Source organism: Monodon monoceros, unplaced genomic scaffold (assembly GCF_005190385.1).
Source record: "Monodon monoceros isolate NGI ecotype Baffin Bay Population unplaced genomic scaffold, NGI_Narwhal_1 Super_Scaffold_18, whole genome shotgun sequence".
Taxonomy (NCBI): Eukaryota; Metazoa; Chordata; class Mammalia; order Artiodactyla; family Monodontidae; genus Monodon; species Monodon monoceros.
The window spans coordinates 97,712,033-97,735,319 of NW_021703774.1; the positions used below are offsets into that span (position 1 = coordinate 97,712,033).

General features: G+C 41.8%; 1 protein-coding gene across 7 annotated transcripts in view; it reads right to left on the minus strand.

The window, feature by feature from the left end:
- Positions 1 to 23,287, minus strand: part of TLCD4 (TLC domain containing 4) — a 102,086-nt gene that overhangs the window by 40,195 nt on the left and 38,604 nt on the right. For 3 of the 7 annotated variants that reach the window (XM_029228756.1, XM_029228755.1, XM_029228753.1), the window contains exon 2: positions 2,723 to 2,888. In XM_029228756.1, the coding sequence (XP_029084589.1) occupies positions 2,723 to 2,877 (155 nt within the window). In that variant the 5' untranslated portion in view covers positions 2,878 to 2,888. Of the gene's footprint in view, positions 1 to 2,722; positions 2,889 to 3,263; positions 3,295 to 5,864; positions 6,050 to 6,583; positions 6,656 to 22,878; positions 22,899 to 23,138; positions 23,226 to 23,287 lie in introns of those variants that run through there. The other 4 variants (XM_029228754.1, XM_029228759.1, XM_029228757.1 and 1 more) reach the window with 4 other exon arrangements.

Consider the following 23,287-nt stretch of genomic DNA (forward strand, 5'->3'; position numbering starts at 1 on the left):
CCTGTTGGCTTAGTAACCTTCTATCAAAAAGTTTCCTTTTGGAAAAAAATCTGAATTTTTGTTCCTGATACTCAGGCCTCAAATTCCCTACTCTGTTGAGATGTTATATGGTAAAAGGGAAGAATTACAAGCCCTCAGCTGATGGAAATGGCATATAATTCACGAGAGAAAAGTTACATGTTACTTGGATTAAATAGCTCCCACTATAATGAACAGGAGAAACAAACTTCAGGAGAGAAAAGTTACATGTTACTTGGATCAAATAGCTCCCACTATAATGAACAGGAGAAACAAACTTCAGGAGAGAAAAGTTACATGTTACTTGGATCAAATAGCTCCCACTATAATGAACAGGAGAAATAAACACCCTGTGCTTACATGCTATTCTGTATTAAAAGTCTATACGTTCAGAAACTTCTGTTAGTGAAAATTTCATATTTCATTCTTAAAAATCAGATTCCTGGCAAAGCAAAATGTAGATTCCTCAGGGTCTTAAAAAAAAACACCAAGATAAAATATTTCAATTTTGTTTAAAGAAGGTTAAAAAGGAATGTTTGTTGGTTTCTTTTTTTTTAAGGAAGTAATGACAATTTTAGAATAGCACTTTAAAATTACTGATGTAATCACGCGCAAGTTGTATGAGTATTACCAACAGAAACTACATAGCACAATCAGACAAAAGAGTTATATTTTGAAGAAGCAGATTTAAAAATTAGGAATATTTCAGCACAACAGGACTTTCCATGCCATAGGAAAGCAAGTGGAAATAATAAATTTATTTAATTATATAATGTTAATAACATCTATAAGTATGTATGTCTGCAGAAAAAGTAACAATTAAGTATAAGATTTTCTGACTTATTAATTCAACTGTTACTCTCAGGTGTGAATTTTCTGGAGAGCTTTTCTGCCTTCTGTCCTTTTACTACTAGACGATTTGGGCCACTCATCGTTCAGAGACTCTTTCCTGATTACTAGAGAGAATTAATGTGGGTTGTGTTGATCTGTCTGTTTTTAAGACTGGAATCTGGATTTCAAGACATATATGTGTATTCAAAAAGCAGCCAACTGTTTTTCCTTCTTTGCACTCTCCACCTCACAGTTTAAGTCCCATGTAAACCAAGCTGGAGTGGGAAACAGGAGTAAATTTGAGAGAAAATAGCATAGCATAATAGTATTTGAATAGCATAATGAATCATATAATCCCAGACTCCTTTTTCAAATGGGAACTCAGTTTCCCAAATGGTGATTCCATGTCTCATAGAATGGCAGTGATAATAAGACTGAATAATGCAAAGCATTTCTCAATTGCATCATTTCATTTCATTTTTACCTTTGCTTCTATCTATCTGTACCCTCCCTGTTTCTTTGGCTTGCAGCTCGCCAAGATTCAAATGCCTTTACCTACCTTAACCATGTTGAAATGGAAATGAAAACAGTTCAAAATTTAGTCGCAGAAAATGAATGTCCCCCTCCATATCCGTTTCCTTCTCTTTCCCAACTATTCTATCTTCATGTTAGAAATGGTTTTACAAAATAGTGGTTAGTATCTTTTGTATCCCACATTTGAACAATACTTTTGTGCTATTGTTTAGACAAAAGAATCATACCTCTTACTTTTCAAAAATATGTGGAGAAATAATTCTCACTTTTGGGGAGAAGAGCTATAACATGTATGAACCAGACAAATCAGTGTAAGGTGCAGAAGAAAACGACTACTCTTCTTCACAGTCTGAGTTATAAAAGTGAATGCCTGCAAAACAATTTGGCTCAAATAGATAGGGCATTTCAGGTCACATATGACCATTCTCAAATAAACAGACTTTGGCAGAAGTTTTTAATTCCGAAAGGAAATTTCAATGAAAAAATAATTATAGCAATTTTGGAGATCTGCTGAGTTCATTTTATAGTTAGCATTAACTTCAACAATAAACAGTATCCCATAGCTGCTCTAATTCACTGAGGTTTGCAAATGCACAGAGGTGTTTGGGCATCTGAAATGCTCTAAAGCAAGTGAAGCAGTCATCAGAGTCCGTCTGTGTTTGAAACCTTGTGAGAGATTAATGAGTTGCACACACACAAAAAATTTGCAAACCAACTAATTAAAATTCTGGCAGGTTTCTATATCCTTAGATGTCTTATTCGTTTTCCATTTACTTTTTTGTTTAAAAGATCTAAAAAGCAATTTTTACTTTAGAATTACATAACAAAAGAACAGATTCTGGAGGGCTATGAATTAAAATGAAAGTTCATTAAAAGAGAGACATGTGCTAACCGTGCACCAGGTTCTTCGGTGTGTAGTGTTTAACTGTCCTAGGTTGGGCTAAGCCAGCCCGATACTATATATAGGCTACTCACAGCCCCAACTAATGTTACTTCTGTTACCATTTCCAAAGAACATGTGTTTGTTATCATAAATATTTCAGAGGAGAATGCAAAACAGTGCCTTCCACCACAGTCTGCCAGAGTCTACTTAACACTTCCCTAGACAGTTAAATAAATTTTTCCTAACATCTTTCAGAATAAGAATTGAAAATTTTTTCTTGTATGAGATCTATCTACTTGTCTTTCCTTTTATTCCTAATGTCAAATAAAAAAATTTGACCTAAGATTTTGTTAGATCCTAAATGAAAAAGACTTTTTGGAAATATTTTAAATGCATAATTTTATTTCAAAAGACTAGGTATTTTTTAATTAGTCATTTACATTTCGTATGCTTTACCTTGAGTTCCATTCAATCTTCTTTTCGAAGTTGAGATTATTAAAACCTGGAGAAACTTTTGCTGAAAACCAATAACTTACAAAGTGGAAAAGAAGCTGAAAGGTGAAAAAGCTGGTAAAACCAGCGCTGATGACCAATATGGTGTTGGTATCCATATTTCTTCAACCTGTTAAGAGAAATGTTGGCTATGAAATCCTTTAAATTGCTCATAATACACCTAAATTAATTTTTAATTTTAAAAGAGTATGTGGTTGTATTTTTAGTGATTTATTTTAATTTCGCACAAATGTAAGAATACAAGGAAACTATATGAATTTTAAGCGTTTACCAGCTATCTATCATGTATCTCATATTTGTACTTAAAAGAGGGGAAGATCTATTATCTTAACGATTTCAATATTATAAATGTCAGGAGACAAATTTAACATCATGATACTCAAAATTACCTAAGTCTAGAGTTTACCACTAAGAGGGAATTTCAAGTACTATAACTGAAGGTATTCTTTTAGTAATATTTTTAATTAAACTAAGGACAAATCACCTGATTTCTCTATGCCTCAATTTTCTCATCTATAAAAGAAAGTTGGTTAGATAATTTCTAAGAAACAATTAAGCCAAAATAAGAATAGAACTAACATTATCTGCTATAGCAAAACAAAAACCAATTATATAAGAAAAAAATAATCGTACAGTGTGACAAACATTTAAAGTTTAAGAAGAATAATACCATCTTGGAAATAATCATACCACTGTTACTGCTTAAATTAGTATTTAACTTTTAAAAAAATATTTTGCAATCACAGATATCCTTGAACCAAAAACCCTCCATGGCTTTTTATCTCTAAAAGAAAACATTTTTATAAAAGAGCTCCAAGTTTTAAGGATAGAGTTAGCGCAAAGAATGGTAATATGCATATATACACATTCAAAGTATGTTTTCTATCTCATTGAGCTAAACTTTATCTGGCTCCTAAAAATCTTAGGAACATTCAGACCAAAAAAAAAAAAAAAAGACACTGAAGCATTTGCTCATATCCAGCAAATACAGCATTTCTACGGCTCCATCTTTTTTTTTTTTTTTTACGGCTCCATCTTTGATAGAGCTGACCCTCAAATGAAATGAATCAATACATATTTCCAGCTGCCTAATGTGAAGAAATAAAGTCACCTACTGAAGCCAATTCACTAGAGAAAAACCACATCATTGACTGCACTAGCAATAACCCCACTTCATTCCCTTCCAACCAGGATATCGTAATAAGAATCAGTCTCCCGCAGGGCCTCTTCTGACAGAATTCATGTGTCTGTAATGAATTCTTTCCTCATTCTTTTTTTCTGGTGTGTGTGCACCGTAAATATATTGATATCACAATTCTTCTCTGTGAGATTCCATTAACTTTATTGCTCATTTAATTGTTTTTAATTCAACATGTGTTTACTGGGCATTACAAAATTTAATTTTAACCTATCTTGGTCTTTTAACCTAGGTTTAATATTAACAAAATAATACATAAAAGTAAGTTTTATACATAAATTAAACATCACTGTAGTTTGCTAAGTGAGATGTAAAAAGGAAAATGTTCTTCTAAGATTAAGCAAATAAGGATCTGCATGCCAGGTGGGCAGATAAACAAAGACAATGAAACCAGTAACCAGTAGTGAGTGGAGAATCTCATCTTAAATGTGAGGATGATTTGTCCTGAAGGGTTCTGTGTGTTCCCTGGAGGTTATGGAGGGTGGCTAGGCAAGAGCTGCTTATTTACCTCAGTTAAAATTCAATGTATACAATGAGTATTTATTTCATGAATGTTTGCTAGAAGTTATGTTATAAAACATAGTAGGTATCATGCAACATTATCCATTTTATGAATTGTTAATTTAAGCAATACATTAAAAAATCAAACAATTCACTATTAAATTCCTCATTCCTAAAAAAATTTAGTTTTTATTAAGTCTTTGTTATACTGGGTATCTTATATTTTCAATGGACTTTCAGTTAACTAGAGTTGGGGGGGGTACATGTTGAGAATCTGTCTTTGCAAAAATGTTCCATTTAAAACTAAAAAGCTCCACATACTCAAGTTATGGATTCCTTTAAAGGCTCAACAGACAGAAGCTAATTAAATTGTTCTGCTCCCAGCTTTGCTTCTTATTAAAACAGCTGCTTGCTTCATCAGTCATGCCAAGTCAGGGACTAATCTAAGGAATTAAAAAAAAAATTTCCCAGAAAACCAAAGCTTCCGGTAGGAAGCAACTGCCCCTGTTCATTCACTGAATCAGGCAAGAAAATGGTGAAAATGGATAAAACCAAATAATGCTCATTACTGACACAAATTAAGGGCCTTTTAGAGTTTAGTGATTATTAAGTAGAGGAATACACAGTAAAAGTAGAAAAGTATTAGACTTGGTTCATACACCTCTACATATGGCTAGTAGCTGGCAGAAGGCTTGGATACTATCCTAGGACACAGCAGCCAGAACAGAAGTGGGAAATATTTCTGTGCCAATTTACAAGGGGAGTGTCTAGACATGAAATTTAATTAGCCCATCCTGATTCCCAGGAATTATGGACACCAAAGAAACTCTTCCAGAGGCTTCCTGAATACAAAGGATGTTTGTACTTTTCCCCACAAGATGGTTTCCATAAACTTTAATTCAAGTTGGTTTCTTGGTAGAGAAAACCATGAAAAGGTTTGAAGGATGCCTCTCAACCACCAGCTTGTGAGGGCCCTTCTCCAGGAGGACTCCCAGAAGGAGGACCACTGGAAACAGCCCAGCCAGACTGATTCAGTCTTTACTTCAGCCAACAGTTCACCCAAAACCTGTCATGAGTCTGCCACATATCAGGCACTGTGCTGGGACTCAGACTACAAAATGGGAGACATGCTCATGGGCTAGTAGGGAAGCAAGAAACTGATCACTCCCACATAAAGTGGTAAATTCATGGTGCTAAGGGGGGCACTCCCTGCTTTCCTGGGAATAAATACCCAGCAGAGAAGACATATAAACAGTGAGGAGATATCTGAAGGTACTCAAGCTAAACCAAGAGAACATCTTCTCATCTATTAAAATCCCAAAAAGATGCTTTAAGGCTGAAACTCCTAAAGATTCAGTTCCACCAGGTGACTCCAGAAATACTGACCTGGGAATACAACCTTTACTCTCATTTCCCCATGTTCATTATCTCCTTGTAGCACAAGGGGTTCCTTAGGGAGTGTGTTGGAATCACCAATATCACCTCCAATCATCAATACACATACACAACCTTCACGTTCTGATACAACTTCCAGGGAAGAACCACTGCTGTACCGATTAGCAGTAAAAATCCTTAAATACAGGGGGAAAAGTTCTTATGTGGTTGTTTTTAAGGGAAGCAAGGAAGGGGGAGCTAGGAAGAATACCCTACACATGCTTAGCAGTCCTTTTCCCATCCCTTTCCTTTTTCCCACATTGACTCCAAATATTCATTGCTCTCAAATCTCCAGTTCTCCCTGTCTTACAATAGATGAGGTTTCTTCCCATTTCACCAAAAAATGGAGGCCATCAAGCATAAACTCCTGATGATGGCAATGTTTACTACCTCCCCTCGCCCCAATCCAGAATTTTTCTCTGCACATTATAGGCTCTGCTGGGGTGTATGTCCCACACATTCAACATGGTTTACATTGTGTGCAACCAAACCCCACCATCTCCCAATGTACCAGTCCTGGATGGTCAGCTACCCTCTGGATGGCTCCATAAGGGCATCCTGGAGGCCCACATGCTCCACATGACCCAAGCTGAACTTAACCCCAAACCAGTCCTCCCCCCAGGGTTCCATACCTCAGAGGATGACACTATCACCCGCAAACACCTCCTTACCTTTAATCTAGAACAGCTCAGTCATCCTGGTCTCCTTCCTATTTCCTACTCACATAATTAACTGACTGCCAAATCCTTGTAGATTGAAGAATACCAAATGAAGAACAACTTGATTCCACGAAAGTTCTGAAAGTTTCTCATGAGATCCTTATTAATAACACAAAGAAATGTGGCTGGATAACAAAATTAGGTAAATCTAGAGTTAGCTGAAAAACTAGAACCAGCATTTAGATCAATGATCTGAAAGAGACTTGAGAAATATCTCCTGTGATATCCCATAAGGTTCTCTCTTTTTGGTCTCTTTCAGTAATATTTTTACAAATATTTATATGTTTACTCAATCTGCATATAACACAGAGCTGGGAAAGATTGCTAATAGAATCAGTTAACAGAATCAGGTTTCAAAATGATCTTCAGAAGCTAAAATAATGAATCCCAATCAGAAAGATAAAAACCTGAATAATTTTTTAAAAGGCAATACCCAAGTATAGGACTTAGCATAATAGCTATATAACACACGCGCATCATGCACACACACACACACACGTAATATTAGCATGTTAATTTACACAAACCAACAAGAAATAATAATGTAATGAAGATACTAATAACAAAAAACAAACCTCAGAACCACTTACAGAGAGTATAGATCAAGACACGTATCAGTCCCATTTTACTCTGAATTAATCACATGTCAAGTACCTTTAGAGCAGTGTAACTAAGATGGTGATTTTTAGAAATCATATCATATCATGAAGAGTTGAAGGGCTGAGTAATGTCAGCTTGGGAACAAGATTACTTAGAGAGGACTGAAGGGCATTCTTCGGACATCTGAAGAACTGTCATGTGGAAAAGTGAAAGAGGGAACTTACTGTGCACCACTCTAAATGGCCCAAATGGGCAAAAATTACAGAAAGGGAAGAGCTCAGCTTAATTTAAGGAAGACCTTTCTAACAATTTAGAAGTGCCCAAGCACCTGTCATGGAAGTGGTAAACTGACCACAAGGAGGGTTGGTCTGCAAAGGGGTTGGGCGCTAGTCTAACCTTTAGAGCACTTGCAAAGTAAGATTCTGGGATTCTAGGACTGAACTTAATTGTGGCATCTAAAAACATAATTTTGTATTAAATACTACACTAGCTTTTCAACAGTCTATCACTTATGTTTTACAAAATCAAAGTTACGCGTGTAAGAAAATATTAAGTACGTATGACACGTTGGGAAGTACACAGGTTCTGTTACAGTCTTGAGTTTGAACTTCAGTCCCACTGCTTGTTCACTGTGTGACCTGGGGCAAGTAACTTGCCTCGCCTTACCTGCACCTTGGTTTCTTCATCTGGAAAGTGGAGATAACGACAGTACTAATCTGACATGGGGAATAAACCACGGAACGCTGGGCGCTTAGGACAGTACTTGGCGTGTGGTGCACACTCGGGAGTACTGTTTCTCCTTCCACCATCGACCGCCTCCAGCAGCATGCAAGACATGCAATTTCTGGGCCTGTCATCACTCCAGCCCAGGGAAACAAGACCATTCTCTGGCCACTAGGCCCTATGCCTCTAACTCATCCCCTTTACATTAGTCAACACTCAAAATGTAGGCAGCCCCACTGCAGAGATCTAGCCTCCATCACTGGACTATCCATGTCACGCTCCAACGTTCCTTCCCAGCCACCTGACCCAGCCCATCACCCCCTCTACCTCCCAAATGCTTCCACTGGTCCCCTGGGACTGGGCTCCCCACCCAGAAAACAGTGCTCTATGCTTGGCCTCTCCTCGGCCTGCTCTGAAGACACCCCTCTTCTTCTGCAACCTCTCAGCTAGTGGCTGCCTAGGCCCTCATCCTTCAGTGTCAGGAGTGGCCCTACAGGCTCTTTGCTCTCATGGTTCCCTTCAGGGCTTACTCCTCCCTTCCCTCACCTCCTATAAACACGCAGGGTGCTTTGGTGCTGCTATTCAGTTATACCACCTTCTCCCTCTTCTCACTGATATCATATTCCAACCTCCTGAACATCTCCTCCCATTCAAAGACTTTGGTCCTGGCTCACTTATGGTCCTCAAGCCCTGCCATTATCCTGAATGACTTCCTATATATGTAGAAGGCCCAGGTTTCCTTAACAACTCAGTCCCTTAATCTTCATCTGGAATGGTACCCCTTCCATGCCACCTCAACCATTCATGGACCTTTACTGTCCCTTACCCATCATTTCTCTGCCTCCAAAATAACATTTCTAGAATTCTCCTTGTTGACCTTTCCTTCAAGTGTGCTCAGTATTACAACATTCTCAAGTTACACTGGCCTCTCAGCTTTTCCTCAGTTCAGTAGCCCTTTTCTCTTTTTACTTCCCTCTTTAATCAGCTTATATCCTAGAGCACATCATTTCAATAACAGTCTTTCTAACACCCCACATCCCCTTTCCACTGCCAAGAGCCAGTGAAACTCCAACCAAGGACAGGCCCAACAATTTACTCAGCGACAAGGCAAGCACAGTCGGAGCACTGTTGGAAAAAGTCATATACCAAAGTTTATAGCAGTCATATACTGGTGAGTGTGAAATTACAGAGGGATCAAACAGCTCTCAACTCTGCCCTGCACTCCTAACACACTGCCCTCACCAACCAATCCTTTCACGCTCCACAATTAAATTTCCAAGTTGCCCCTACTCTTTTCAAACCTCCAACCATCCACCCCCACTCTCAACAGATAACCCCCATCCCACTTCACAAAAAATAGAAGCCAACATATGAAAAGTCTCAATATTGTACTATCAACCAACCATTCAAACTACCCACCTGTCCTCCCATCTCAAGACAACCTAACCTGTGCACTTTGGAGCCATCCTCTCTGGCCTTCTTGGGAAACTTTTCTTTCCCATTATCCTTTATTCTCTCCTCAACTAGACCTTTCTATTGGCTTTTAAACAGGCTCAAGTTCCCAGTAAAAACAAGAATCAGGCTTCCCTGGTGGCGCAGTGATTGAGAGTCCGCCTGCCGACGCAGGGGACACGGGTTCATGCTCAGGTCCGGGAGGATCCCACATGCCGCGGAGCGGCTGGGCCCGTGAGCCATGGCCGCCGAGCCTGCGCATCCGGAGCCTGTGCTCCGCAACGGGAGAGGCCACAACAGTGAGAGGCCCGCGTACCACACACACAAAAAAAGAATCAACAGACCCACCTCCTCTTCTTCAATTTTATATCTCTTTTCCAGTATAGCCTCTTGCCCTCTCTCCCTCCCCCCGCCTTTAAGGACAAAGTTCTAGAATGGTTTTTCCATATTGTCATCATTTCTCAGGTCTCTCACTCTTCAGCCCACCTCATTCCCGTCCCCACCCTCGTCGCTCCCCTGAAATAGCTATTGCTAAGGTCAGCAATGACTTCTATGTGTGGCCTTCGTGTCACCTGACATCTCAGCAACATTAGACGCCACTGACCACTTTCTCCTTGAAACACTTTCTTCCCTGTGTTTCCATGACACCACACTTCTTCTTCTGCCCAGACACTGAGTAACAGAATTCCCTAAGCCTCAGTCCCAGACTCTCTTCTACTTGTTTCCTGTATGATTTCACCTATACCTGTGGCTTCGGTTACCATTTACATGCAGAAAAATCTCAAGTTTTAATCTCCATCCCAGGTCTCCTCTCTGAGTTCCTGACATGTATGGCCAACTGCCTAGCTGTCAGCACCACACAGCATTTCAAACGCATTTCAAACCAAGCTCATGGCCTAATCTCTAAACTTGGTCCTCTTGCAGGTTCTTCATTTCTGTGAATGGTACCACTGTACACCCCCCATTTGACAGCCAGAAACCTAGGAGCCATCCCCGGTAACTTGCTTTCTGCACCCTCCTAGTAAGCCACCATATCCTTCCCCTTCTTAAGCAGCTTTCAAAAACATCCATTTTCCTCAAGCTGCTACCGCCACTTTTCTGAATTGTCTCCAAGCTGGTCTCCTTAGTGCAGAGAACAGACTGGAGGGCTCCAAGGGAATCGGCTCTAAAAGCTGTCTCTGGTCATGTCACCTCCTCACCTACCCCCAACTTAAACCTTCACTGGTTGCCCAGTCCTCTGATGAGGGCCCTGCTCTCCCCAGCCTCAAGTGGCACTTGCCCTCGCTTGCTGCACCCCAGCTAATGTGGCCTTTCTGACCCTTAAAGATGCCATGTTCCCTCCCTCTACAAGGCCTCTGCATAAGCTATCCCCCGATTCCCACCCCGCCCCTCCATCCCCCACTGTAACGCTCAGGCCCCTCAGCTCTCAGGTCAATCATCACTTCCTCAGGGAAGCCTTCTGGGAGCAATCCCTCCCCTGGTCTGCTCACATGGCATCATGTCCCTCTCCTTTACAGCTGCAATTTAAATGAACATCTCCTTCCCCCAGTGGAATGTGAGCCCCATGAGGGTAGGAAACACAAACATTTCCCCCCCACCATGGTGTCCCCATACCTAACACAGTGCCCGCCACACAGCATGTGCTCAATAAATGTCTATGAAATATAATAATGATGACAACAGACATTCGTATTCTTACACGTGCTTTCCGTTCTGCTAGTTACCTGATCAGTCACAGGTTCCCTCATTTTACCAGTATAATCAGAACACTAGAAAGAAAAATTTTCTAAATTGACAACCCTAGTAGTATAGTATGAACACATATTCACTGCAAAAGGAATATATCCAAATATCCAAAAGCTAAGAGCACCAATGTTATAAATGAAATAATATTGAGTGTGTGCCTTAGTCTGTCTGTGCTGCTGTAACACAATACCACAGACTGAGTGGCTTATAAACATCATAAATTTACTGCCCATTGTTCTGGAGGCTGGAAGTTTGAGATCAGGGTACCAGCATGGTTGGGTGAGGGCCCTCTTCCAGGTCACAGACTTCACATGGCCAAAAGGGCAAGGAAGCTCTGTGGCATCTCTTTACAAGAGCACTAATCCCATTCATGGGGACTCCACCCTCATGATCTAATCACCCACAAAGGCTCCACCTACCAGTACCACCACTTCGAGGGTTAGGACTTCAACACATGAATTTTGGTGGGGGTGGGTCACAAACATTCAGACCGCAGCAGTATGATATTTGGTTTGTCTATGCCAAACTCCTTACTACGTGTGATATATGTTCAAAGACTTCATGTGTATATTTAACTATAATTTGCACTGTATTTTCATACTCTCATCAATTACAGATGTACTTATTTATTGAACTTATCTACCATGTCAGTAGCCCTAACACGTAAAAGTTTTTTAAGTCTCTACTAGCAAACTGTAAATCATTTGTAAATGAACACGTGACTACAGAAAATGAGATATTTACCAGACCAAACAAACAAAAACCCTACCAGAAAAATACCTGCTCCCCACCCATTCTGGTTTTATTTGCATTTTCATACGGGTGGTATGAAATCATTGCAATCATCTTTCTCAATGCTCACGAAATGTCAATAATTAACCAGAGACGTTAAAACCCCTTAGTAAAGAATAACTCATCAGACTACCCACTTTTGACTTTTCATTCATGTAAAAATTTAAGCATCTAATCAAATGTGTACAAAGTTTTCAGCTAACTACACTCACCATTTTTCTTTTTCATTGCTGTTGTTAATTCTGCGTTGAGAGCTATATAAAAAAAAGCTAGGAGAATTCCACCTCTTTTTCTTTTCTGAGCATCAAGTTCGAGAACCATTAGCATTAGAGTGGAAGTCTAAAGGAAGCCAGAAGCATAAATGTCAACCGAACTTCTATAAATCCTCCAGTATTCATGGTGCTGCTTTTTTTTTTTTTTTTTCATGGTGCTGCTTTTTAAACTGAAGCAAATGGAAAGAAATGAAGTCTAAACCTGGAAAGGCTAAGGAACCCTACATTAATATGATTAAGTTACACTCCCTCTCTCGGTGATATGATGTTACTTAAGATTCAACAAGGAATTGCTCATTACTATAGAAAAGATTTCTCCATGGTTCTTCCCTGTCAGTTAAGATCCTAAACTCTGAATAAGGGTGTCCTTTATATTTTTCCCATACTTTCAACCCTTTCTCTTCCAAGAGCATATAACAGAATTCAAGTTAAACTGTTTGATTCCGCCTGTTACAGACCTTGGCGATGGATACTCCCCTGAAACAATTTTTTTGGATTATCGATTGTTTGATGAAAACAAAGAATGAAACATTTAAGGTTAAATAGTCATTTCTAACTGGCCTTTAGTTTTCCCACAATTCTACGTAGTAATTACAATCAGAGTGGGTTAGGACAGGAAGGAGCAAACTCTGTTCCCCAGACGGGCTGTAAGAGTCATCCACCCCCAGCAAGAAACACCCTCACTCAGGGGCTCTGGGGTGGTCCCATCTTGTACCGCAACTCAGAGAACTGTTTTGACAGTTAGCTCATATTGCTACCTATCTCCTTATACAAGATTTCCCTTTTATCTCTCATAATCCTGTCCCTTTACATCCTATGCTAAATGCCTTCTAGGAATCTCTGATCTCTCTAATTCAGTGGGTTTAAAATGTTCATATCCCAAAGCTTCCCCCAACCCCTCCTGCATCACATAATATTTTCTCAGTATATGTTCTGCTTATTCCTACCAGTCAAGAAGATTCTGTAAGTCTCCTTTCTATAGTTTGTTTTCTGGGCAGGGGGTGGGGGGATAAGGTTTCTTGACATATATTTTTCACATAGCCCAGAGTCCCCACCAAGAGGTTCTGACAAAACAAGGGTGAGGGGTTATCCCATCTCCTTAAACCCTCCCTGAGAATTCCTGCTCTTTCAAGAAATAATGTTTCGCCTTAATTGCCTACCACACTTGATCAATTCTCCCTCCTATTATAGGTATTTTTAATTAGAATCTTAACAAAACTTTTATTCTTATTCTCCTAGCTTACCTTTACTGATACGTTTTACATGTTCTACCTATTAACTTAAAAATAAATCAAATGAAATCTAATATAGTTAATCTGTCATGGCAACTTTTTTGTTGTTCTTATTTTAAATTTTTTATTTCATTTTACACTGACTCCTGGCTTGGAATTTCTTTTTATAATGCCTAACAAGAAGTGTGGCTGTAATGAAAAAAGCCCTTCTTTCCCAGCTCCCAACCCGCTGAAGAATTCTCCCCTTAGGAAATTCAAGAGTTCATTTTCAGACTTCCCTGGTGGAGCAGTGGTTAAGAATCCGCCTGCCAATGCAGGGGACACAGGTTCAAGCCCTGGTCCAGAAAGGTCCCACATGTCACCGAGCAACTAAGCCTGTGTGTCACAACTACTGAGCCTGCTCTCTAGAGCCCGCATGCCACAATTACTGAAGCCCGTGCGCCACAATTACTGAGCCCTGGAGCCCGTGCTCCGCAACAAGAGAAGCCACCACAATGAGAAGCCCGCGCACCACAACGAACAGTAGCCCCCACTCTCCGCAACTAGAAAAAGCCCGCACGCAGCAACAAAGACCCAAGGCAGGCAAAAAACAGAGAAAAAAACCCTTCATTTTCTAGGGTCTTAAGGCTCAAAGCACAGACGGCACATTTTATTTACTTGGTAAATGTTGCTTCTTAGCATCTTACTCCACTCAAAACTTTCATAAAGAAGTCTTTGTTTTTTAAACCTATGAGCTCCAACCACAGCCACTGGATTTGGAATAAACCAGAATGCCTTAAGCCAGAAGACAATGGTAATTAGAAGGTCACACTAATACAGTATCTGACACAAATAAAAAGTAAGGTGCTGCAAGTTTATGTAATTTGAGAGCCCATCTTTAAGGAACTCAACATTTCAAATACAACGCACTCCCTGAGCCTCAGACGGGGTCTGTGTGAGTGAGGGGCTCTGAAGGTGAAGTAGGGACCGGGCGACACCACATCACCTGGGGGACTCCAGAAGAGGCAAGAGGTTCTGCATTCAACCTCTACCAGCTTCTGATGTACTTATTTCCATATTTCTGCTCTTCCTTTCCTGGAGGGATCACAGAAGGAGCCATTCGGCTGGGGACATCTCTTGGCTTTCTGCCAACACTATGAAATCAAGGAAAAGCTGGACAGAGCAAGATTTTTGCAACTATATTTTTTTATTATAAACTTAAAATAACACAATTTATAATAGGGCGACTATGTTTTGTTCTTTTTTATTTTTTTTAAAGGAATCACTGGGACACCTGCCAAGCAACCTAGGAAGTCGGGACCTAAGGAGACAGGGAGGTCTTCTCACCTCCAAATTGTCGATCTGATTACCCCTGAGAAAGTCCTCAGGTTGCAAGGAAGTGACTGAGGCAGGGCTCTGCCCGCCTGCCCCCTATTTCTCTCTTTTGCTTGCTCCCCACAGGAAACAGGAGACAGCATTAAATGGGTTAGAGGGGCTGAAGAACAACTGAGCAAATTTCTCCCACCTGCTGAGTTCTTAAGCCAAATTCCATTTGGCTAGAGAGAGCAAGCTAGAATCCAGTCCTAGTCCCAGTATTCAAGTGGTCTTTTGCTCAAGAGGAATATGACCTCTTGACCTGCAAGTTCTACAAAATGGAGATAAGAACGCCAATGGTGCAAGACGGTTATGTGGCTTAAATGAGACAAGTTAAATACACCTAGCACAGTGCCTGGCACATCCAGCCACTTGTGGTAGATCATTTAATGACCATACGTTCCTTTGCAATGTGACACTGCCATCCTACCATCCACAGCAAAAGACCTTGCAGCGTCTGCCTTTCACCCTCTTAGAGCATAAAGAAGCCTGTCTAGCCTACTGTAGGATGAGAGGCCACATGGAGAACTGACAGGCAACACTCAATACCAACTGCCAGCCATGGTGGCAAGCCATCCTGGACCTTCCAGCCCCGCGGACCCCCCAGCTGAATGCAGACACATGAGCGAGTGAGCCTATCACCAGCAGAGTAACTGCCCAGCCACCCACAGAATCATGAGAAATTGTCTTAAGCCACTAGGTTGCTGGGGTGGTTTGTCGTTCGGCAAAAGATCCAAACACCACTCCATAAAGGATATCGTCTATTATTACCACCCGTTCCTAACACATTTCCTAACGGGGAAACGTTACACCTAACTCTCCGATGGCACCAAGTCACACAGGGATAGGGTATTCTGTATCTTAAGCAATATGATCATTTCCGCCTCCTATTAACCTTTGGCCTAGGGGCCCTGAAGCTTGTCTACACCTATGATCCAAGTGGGAAATTTGGTGGCTTAAATGAGAAGACAGCCAAGGAGTTACTAAATTGTCTAAGTGGACTTTTATCCTGTTACCTAAGAGCAACTTAAAACCCTACCCAGGGTACTTTGAGAGTGGTTTCTCTTCTGACCTCCTCCCATAAGACTGCTGTTGCCTCACACTGATTCCAACTGCACTGTTTTCCAATAAACATGGTACTTATCTGACTCTGTATCTGGTCTGACACTATCAGGTAGCCAAAAAATCTAAATGCAGTGACATGTTTCTTTGAACCATTTCACGGGCCAGAGAGGTGATGCTGCACAAAACACATCTGATGTGCCTTCAGGTGACCTCAAGTTTAACATTTATTACAAACGTCATGTTTAAATACAGGGTTAAGTCCTGTCAAATACCTAAGCTTGGCCCATAGACTTGGTAATAAAGAACTGTTCTGGGGCAATATTCCTGAGGCCAGACTTAAGTGAATGGGGTTATAGAAGCTCAGATCCAGGTGGCTCAGGAAAGTTGAACTTTCCCCAGCTTTACAAAACAGGGTCAAGCGGCCCCAGCTTGTAGACCCCTAATCCCAGAGCTACTCATTCTATAACTTATTAACAATTTTAAGTCTGGTGATGCTCTCAAGGCTTCTTGGAATGATGGCTCTGACCTTTCTAACTTGTGGAGCTGACCAATGTGAAGATTACCATCCTTCCTACATGGATCAAGTGCAAAGTTTTGCTCTTTTTTATTTTAAAGGAAAACTTTTTTTTTTTTTTTTTTTTCTTGTGGTACGTGGGCCTCTCACTGTTGGGCCTCTCCCGTTGCGGAGCACAGGCTCTGGACGCGCAGGCTCAGTGGCCATGGCTCATGGGCCCGGCCGCTCCGCAGCATGTGGGATCTTCCCGGACTGGGGCACAAACCCATGTCCCCTGCAATGGCAGGCGGACTCTCAACCACTGTGCCACCAGGGAAGCCCAAAGGAAAACCTTTTGTTCAATCTTTGCTATGGTTCGAATACATTAATGCCATCAAAAACAACTTCACTTCTTGCTTTTTAAGTTGCAAGCCTAGTATTCTTGGGAAAATGGGTTCTACTCACAGAAATTCCACTAAAATTATATATTCTCTACTACCTTGTAGAAAAAAATTATCCAGGAACAGTATCAGATTGCTGTTTTCATTGGTCATGCATCCTCTTAAAGCTATTTCTGGATTAAACCCATGAACTTACACCTCATCCTAATGACCCTTCACTGCTCAGTGCCAAGGCATGACACCCCTGGCCAGAACTGAGGAACATGATATGAAATGCATCATAAAGCAAGGTCACTAGGTTTGACTGTACTACAATACCAGGAATGTGGTTGAGAAGGCTGGCCACTGCAAAGGCAGCATTTTCTGGATGCAAATCCAAAGGAGACATTTGTTTCACCTCCTAGAATCAGGACTAGATGGGCTTCTCCAATGTGGTTTCTCTTCTGGACACCTTGAAGCTTGTTCTGGATTGTTTGCCTCTTTTCCTTGGCTGCTGGGAAGCTGACAGCCAGAACTTCCAGGAAGGAGAGAACAGTACTTCAAAGTACACTCGCCCTCATACCTCCAACTTATTTTCCTTTGACTTATTTTTCTTTTTTATCCTAAGTTTATTTTATCTTGTCATACGTATGCATCTTTGCAAGCCTTCCCTAATCTTTTTTGGAACAAGGTGGGGGTATAAATTAAAGTAAAGATATTATAGTCAGTGTGTATGCCTAATCCCCCTACTCTAGAGAGAGAGCTCTTGTAAGCAAGGGCTGTGCATTGCCCCACTTTAAAATCCCTACAGTGTCCAGTGCTATGCTTTTACTGCTAAAAAAATATTGGGGGGAATTAAATGGCAGAATATGTACATTTTGATAGCACTATGTTACCTGAACTATGAAATACACAGTATACTAATGATTTTATCTTTTATCCTCAAAACAAGTGCACATGAGTGTGAAAGGATGCACATACAAGAGTGTTAACTAGAGCATTAGTTATCAGAAGCAACCTTAAGGTGCAGTGCTAGGGAAATGCTTAAATATATTGGTACAGGCACACTATCCCAAGTTACACAGACACTGAAATGAACAAGAGGATACAGAAGAAATGTCCATCACATACTACCACGTAGGAAAAAAGTAGGCTGCGAAACGATAAATTTGTCATAAATACATAGCTTGGCACGCTCTGGCATTTGTACAGAAAGAAGGTCTGAAGAGCTATACCCCCCAAACTGCTAACTGGTTGGGGTTGGAGGTGAAGCCACGGGAGGTGGGAGCTGGGGGAAGGGGAAGAAGTGAACTTTCATTCTCTTGAACACTGACTGTCTGTAATGTTTCTTATAATGTGCAAGTGTCACTTTTGTAATTTAAAAATAAAAAACACTGAAGGAAACATTTAGAGACTTGAGGCTATAATGCATTCTCAAATCCTCAAAATGCCTAATGTCTTAAGGGTTTGTTCCGAGAGACTCAACTGGGATACTCCAAACATGTTGCCTTTGCTCCAAGCAGCCAGGCCTCCCCTTCCCGCAACTTGGCCTTCCTCCCTATCGACTTTATCTTGTCCTGGATTTCTGCACAAAGCGTGTAAGAAATTGATGTGTTCAGTAACACTCATACACGTTGTTAAAATATGAAAAGGCAAAGAATCTTTCTCCATCGGAACATAGCTATAGAATTTATAAGCCCTTAAAACAGCATATAACAAATTATAAAGCATTTAAATTCATAATTGGCTCAATATTTTTACATGTATTAGAGCAAAACATGTTAATTGAGAAAGACTAGTTTGGGGAATTATATCCCTAAAATGAAACACTTTGTAAAGGGCGGTTTTTCATTTGTTCTAAATTTTTTTATCAAATGAAAATTCCTCCTTGCTCCTCTTCCACTAAATAAACATGTGCGAAACAAAGAGAAGTTTTCTGTTCCTTCAAAATGTACTTTTTAAAGGTTTTTTTAAAGCCTATTTGAAGAAAGCTAATTAAATTAACTTGACCAAGATAGTTTCTCCATGTCCCCAAAATTTTAAAGTTAAATCAAAACCGATGTATAAGTCTACCAATGTATCAGCTATTTCTAAAGCGGCCATGTCACAGTGGACACCAACACAGCCCAGGCCGGGATCCAACATGGGCTCCAAGCCTGGGCTCCATGGGAACAGTCAGGTGGAGACTATACGTCTGGAGCTCAGAGATGATGTCAGAGAAACCAGGATTGAAAGCATCAAATAGATAGCAGACAGCGGAGGAGCAGCGAAGTCAGACACTGAAAATATATCAACTAAGAAAATCAGACAAGGCAGGGATGGGTCAAAGGAAGGATCCAACTAGGTCAGAATGTGGATGATAAAAGCAAGCAGTAACCAAGCAACCCGGGTGATCTCTGATACCTGTGTACGTTTTCCTCCCGGCTTTGTTGTATTTGTCCACTGGTGAGGGTGATAGGTATTGGAGTCAGATGTTAATTATTATAAAAAGGAAATCAAAGGCCTACAGATAGACTCTGACCTTGATAAACATCCAGGGCACAGCTAGTGGAATTAGCTCAAGGATGCTGGATGCTGTCTCACCTATTTCTCCAAGAAGCTTTTTTGGCAATCCCAAAGACTATGAATGATGATTCCAGTTTGACTGTAGATCTTGAAATAGATGTCTAAAGAAGTCTTGATAAACCCTTTTATAAAATGTAATGAGAATACTTTTCCAATTCACTGTGAGGCAAGCAGCCAACTTCCTAAGGAGTTTGATCAGCAAATGGGGTTTTGAAACAACACATCCATCCGCTTCTTCTGCAAGAACTTCTCAAAGCTGGAAGGGGAGACGTGTGCTGCCTACCCACCCACTCTGCACTGTGACTCCCTTTGCTCCCTACCCAGCTGATCAAAGTGGCCTAAATCTAACAGCCAATTCGTTCTGTATCCATTTGTCTTCTTATTTAACCTACAGAGAAAAATCTACTGCTCTAAAGATACTACTTTCAAATCCAAGCTTACTCCTTCCACGCCTCCTTTTCCCTCAAAACCAACTGTTTTGCTTTGAAGTGGACAGAACTGGTAGGAAGTTCTATTTTTGCACCTGCCCATCCAGCCGCCTTTCACTAAAGTGAGTCCTTCACCCTCCAGACACCAGATGAGCTCCCACACTTCCCCCTGTCCCCACCGACAGGGGTCCAGGGATCTCCCAACCACTCTAAGTGCCCCCCACTTCCTCCAGCGTCTCCAACCCCAAGACCCAGGCTGCAACCTGTTTTACCATCCAGCAGACAAATGGTTTCCAAAGAGTGGACTGTGACCCATTAATAGTTGATGAGTTTCTCAGAACACAGAACAGAAACAGAAATACAGTAGAAATAGAAATGAAAATAGAAAAAATACACAGTAAGGGTACATATTGTTTCATGAAACCTGTTTCAGATACACATACACTTACTTGTGCCCTGAGTCAATGTGAAAATTGTACTGTGCTGTCATCCAGAAATGCCTGAAACAAGTCTTTCTCCATCTAGTCAGACCTCCCCCTTGCTACTGGGCCCGCTGCTCAGAGATTCCTTTCCCCGTGCCGGCTCAAGCTCTGAACAGACTGCCAGCTGTCTTCTTCATCGGCTGTCTGCACAAACCTTGGCCTTTTAGAGTGACTCACAAGCTCCTTCTCATGTAGCCACAGGACTGCCCTCTCCAGGAACAGACCAATGTTCTGAGCAAACACACACACACACCTTTGCTATCCTTAGCCCTCTTTTCAGGATCTGCTCACAGCACCTCCAACTGTCTCACTATGAATAACAAACCCAGAGCAGCAGGACTCCATTTCTTTGCTACCTTTCATCTCCAACGAGAAAAAACATCACCAAAGTCACTCTTGAAACACCTTAGATTTTCTTACAAAATTAACTTCACTTTCCTGATGTAATGCATTCCCTGATGTAATACATCCAGTGCCTGATACCAACGCCAGGGGAAAGGAGCTCATCCCTAAAGCCTGTCTGCCATCCTTCAGAACTGATGGTTACTCCACCGCCATGTTGCTCTCTCTTCTTCCTCTCACAAGGCAAATGGAAGGAGAGAAGGCACAACGAAGTGATTGTAGGAGCATGGGGGCATCCTTTCCTCTCTCAAGGACAAGGGCGAAAGCTGTCCGGCACAGCTCCACCCCCAGTCCTGCCCTCCCGCGTCCAATCGCCCACAATTCTCACCCAGACAATTCATGCATTATCTTCCTCCACAGAAAAACTCGTTTTCTGTATCTTCCTGTAGACCGTTCAGTTTACTTTTCTCAGTCAAACTGAGTATCCCACTTTTTAATCTTTCAAGAGATAACAAAGCTAAATGAGTCCTTAATCTGCAGGATGTGGGACATTAGTTCGACAAGAAGGGAGTGGGGAGACAATGAGGTCTGAAGGTCTCTTATGAAGCAAACTGCTCAGTTTCCTCTCTTACACGGAAGGCCAGCTTTGAGGGAGGAACATAAACGTGGGGCATCGGTTAGAGCACCAAGGGAGAGAGTGAACACGTCTGAGAACTGCAGGACAGCTGTGCTAGGCTCTGAAGGGCGAGAAACACTCTCAAAGGGAAAGGGAAAAAGGGCAAGTCACATCTAGGGCACATTCTAGAATTCTCCTCACAGCCCCACCACTCCCTCCCTGCGACCCGGCCCTTTTCCCATTTCCCAGTCAGGAATCCAGGGCTCCTTTAGCACCTCTCTGGTCACCTGGTTATTGGGAGGACAGGCCCTCCAGCCCCACCCAAGTCGCTTCTTCCTCCTTCCCCACTCCTAGCTGGGAAAGCTCTTAACCAATCTAGCACCGAGTTAAATTTCTGATGGCTCCCTGCTCCGGAGGCCTCTCTTTACCTTGCTAATCAAATGAATCTCTCTCCGATGGAGATTTCAGAAAAATGAAGGAAAAGGTAGGCCAACTCTTGCATCCATACCCTAGGGTCTATGCAGAAGGCTTCCTTCTTTGGAATTTACTATAAAGTTTCAGCCCCCTGACCACTGCCATTCCTAGGCACCTCGAAGTATACAGCGTGAGTCGCAAAAAGCCATTCTTCTTTCCAACAAGGTAAAGAAGGATTAGAGTGAAAGGAACAGGAACAGAAAGCTAATATGTAAAAAATCATGACTGACTGAGCAGCTGGGTGTGAGGCATCCACCCTAGATAGGTAAAACTCACGCAAGATCACACAGTAAGGATTCAAACTCTGGAGGGAGGTAATATGACAAAAGGGAGCTGCAGGGATAGGGAAAAAAAGGCATCCTCAAAATATATTATCCTCAGGATCACCTAATGGCAGAGGAAGGAGGATGGCAAATAAACTAAAATCCATGGTTCCTCAAGCCAATCTTTCAAATTTTCTAGTGTTGCAGGAGTCCACTTTTCTAACTTAGTTTCACCCATATAATTTAAGGACAAGATAAACAAGGGAAAAATTCTCTACTTCACATATAGCACACTTAAAAGGGGACTGGCATTAATTCTACCGTATTACCTTAACTGGCTACACAAAGATGAAACTGTATTCCAAACTATACCCTGTGCTCACACAGCAGTATCTCACTTAAAATACACAATCTAAGATCCATTTTTCTCAACTCCGTTTATGAATGGCTAAAGATTTTACTAAAGTGACAGGTTTTTTTCCTACTACACATCAACTCCTAACATCCACACAGACTCTTCCAACTTGTCCCCAAATTGGAATCAGATTCATTTAAACATTATCAAAGATCACTCTTTAAGAATAATTTTATAATTTCATATAAAAATGTGCACCACATTCACACTCAGATGTGTACAACTAAGAAAATACTGGCCAGCAACAGTGAACCTTTAATGAACTTAGACAACTCAAAGCGCTTTGACGGAGGGCGACAGGAAAATGCTAGCATTATGGATCCCATTTCATGGCTGGGTAAACCGAGGTACTTAGTTCAATAAACTTGCTCGGGTATACAGTGGTAGAGATGGAAACAAACCAATTTCTCCCTCTGACTCTGCGCCCAGTCCCTCTCCCACTAGACTCTTCAGCACTCGGTAGCTAAAAATGGGACCCGCTTGAGAACTGCAAGCGTAAATAAAAGCTTCTTGTTTTATTTAGTAGTGGGGAGGTGTAAGAGGGGGAGACTTACCCACTTGATGCACCTGATCCTGTACCGGCCTCTAACAAGAAAGCTTTCCCTGGATGCCCAAAGCACCCATCCCTTTGAGCTGAGACCCGGGAGGCACCCCCAGGCAGCCCCATCAGCCCGAATCACACAGCCCGGGAAACGCGAGTGGAACGCTGGGCGTCTGGGCAGCGCTGGGGCCGCGGGCCTCGGGGACACCATCTGCGCCCAGAGCTGCGCCGGAGCCCGCCGGGCTAGGAGGATGCTGAGCCGGCAGCACACACCTGCTGGAGCCCTCCGCGGAGCCCCGGGCCGCCTCCCGCGCCGGGGACGCCCACCCAGCCTCCAGGCGCCGGAGCCCTCGGCCGCGCTAGGCCGGGGGCGGGAAGCCGCGGCGCCCCTGCCAGCGGGCTGCGCTCGGCGGCGCAGGAGA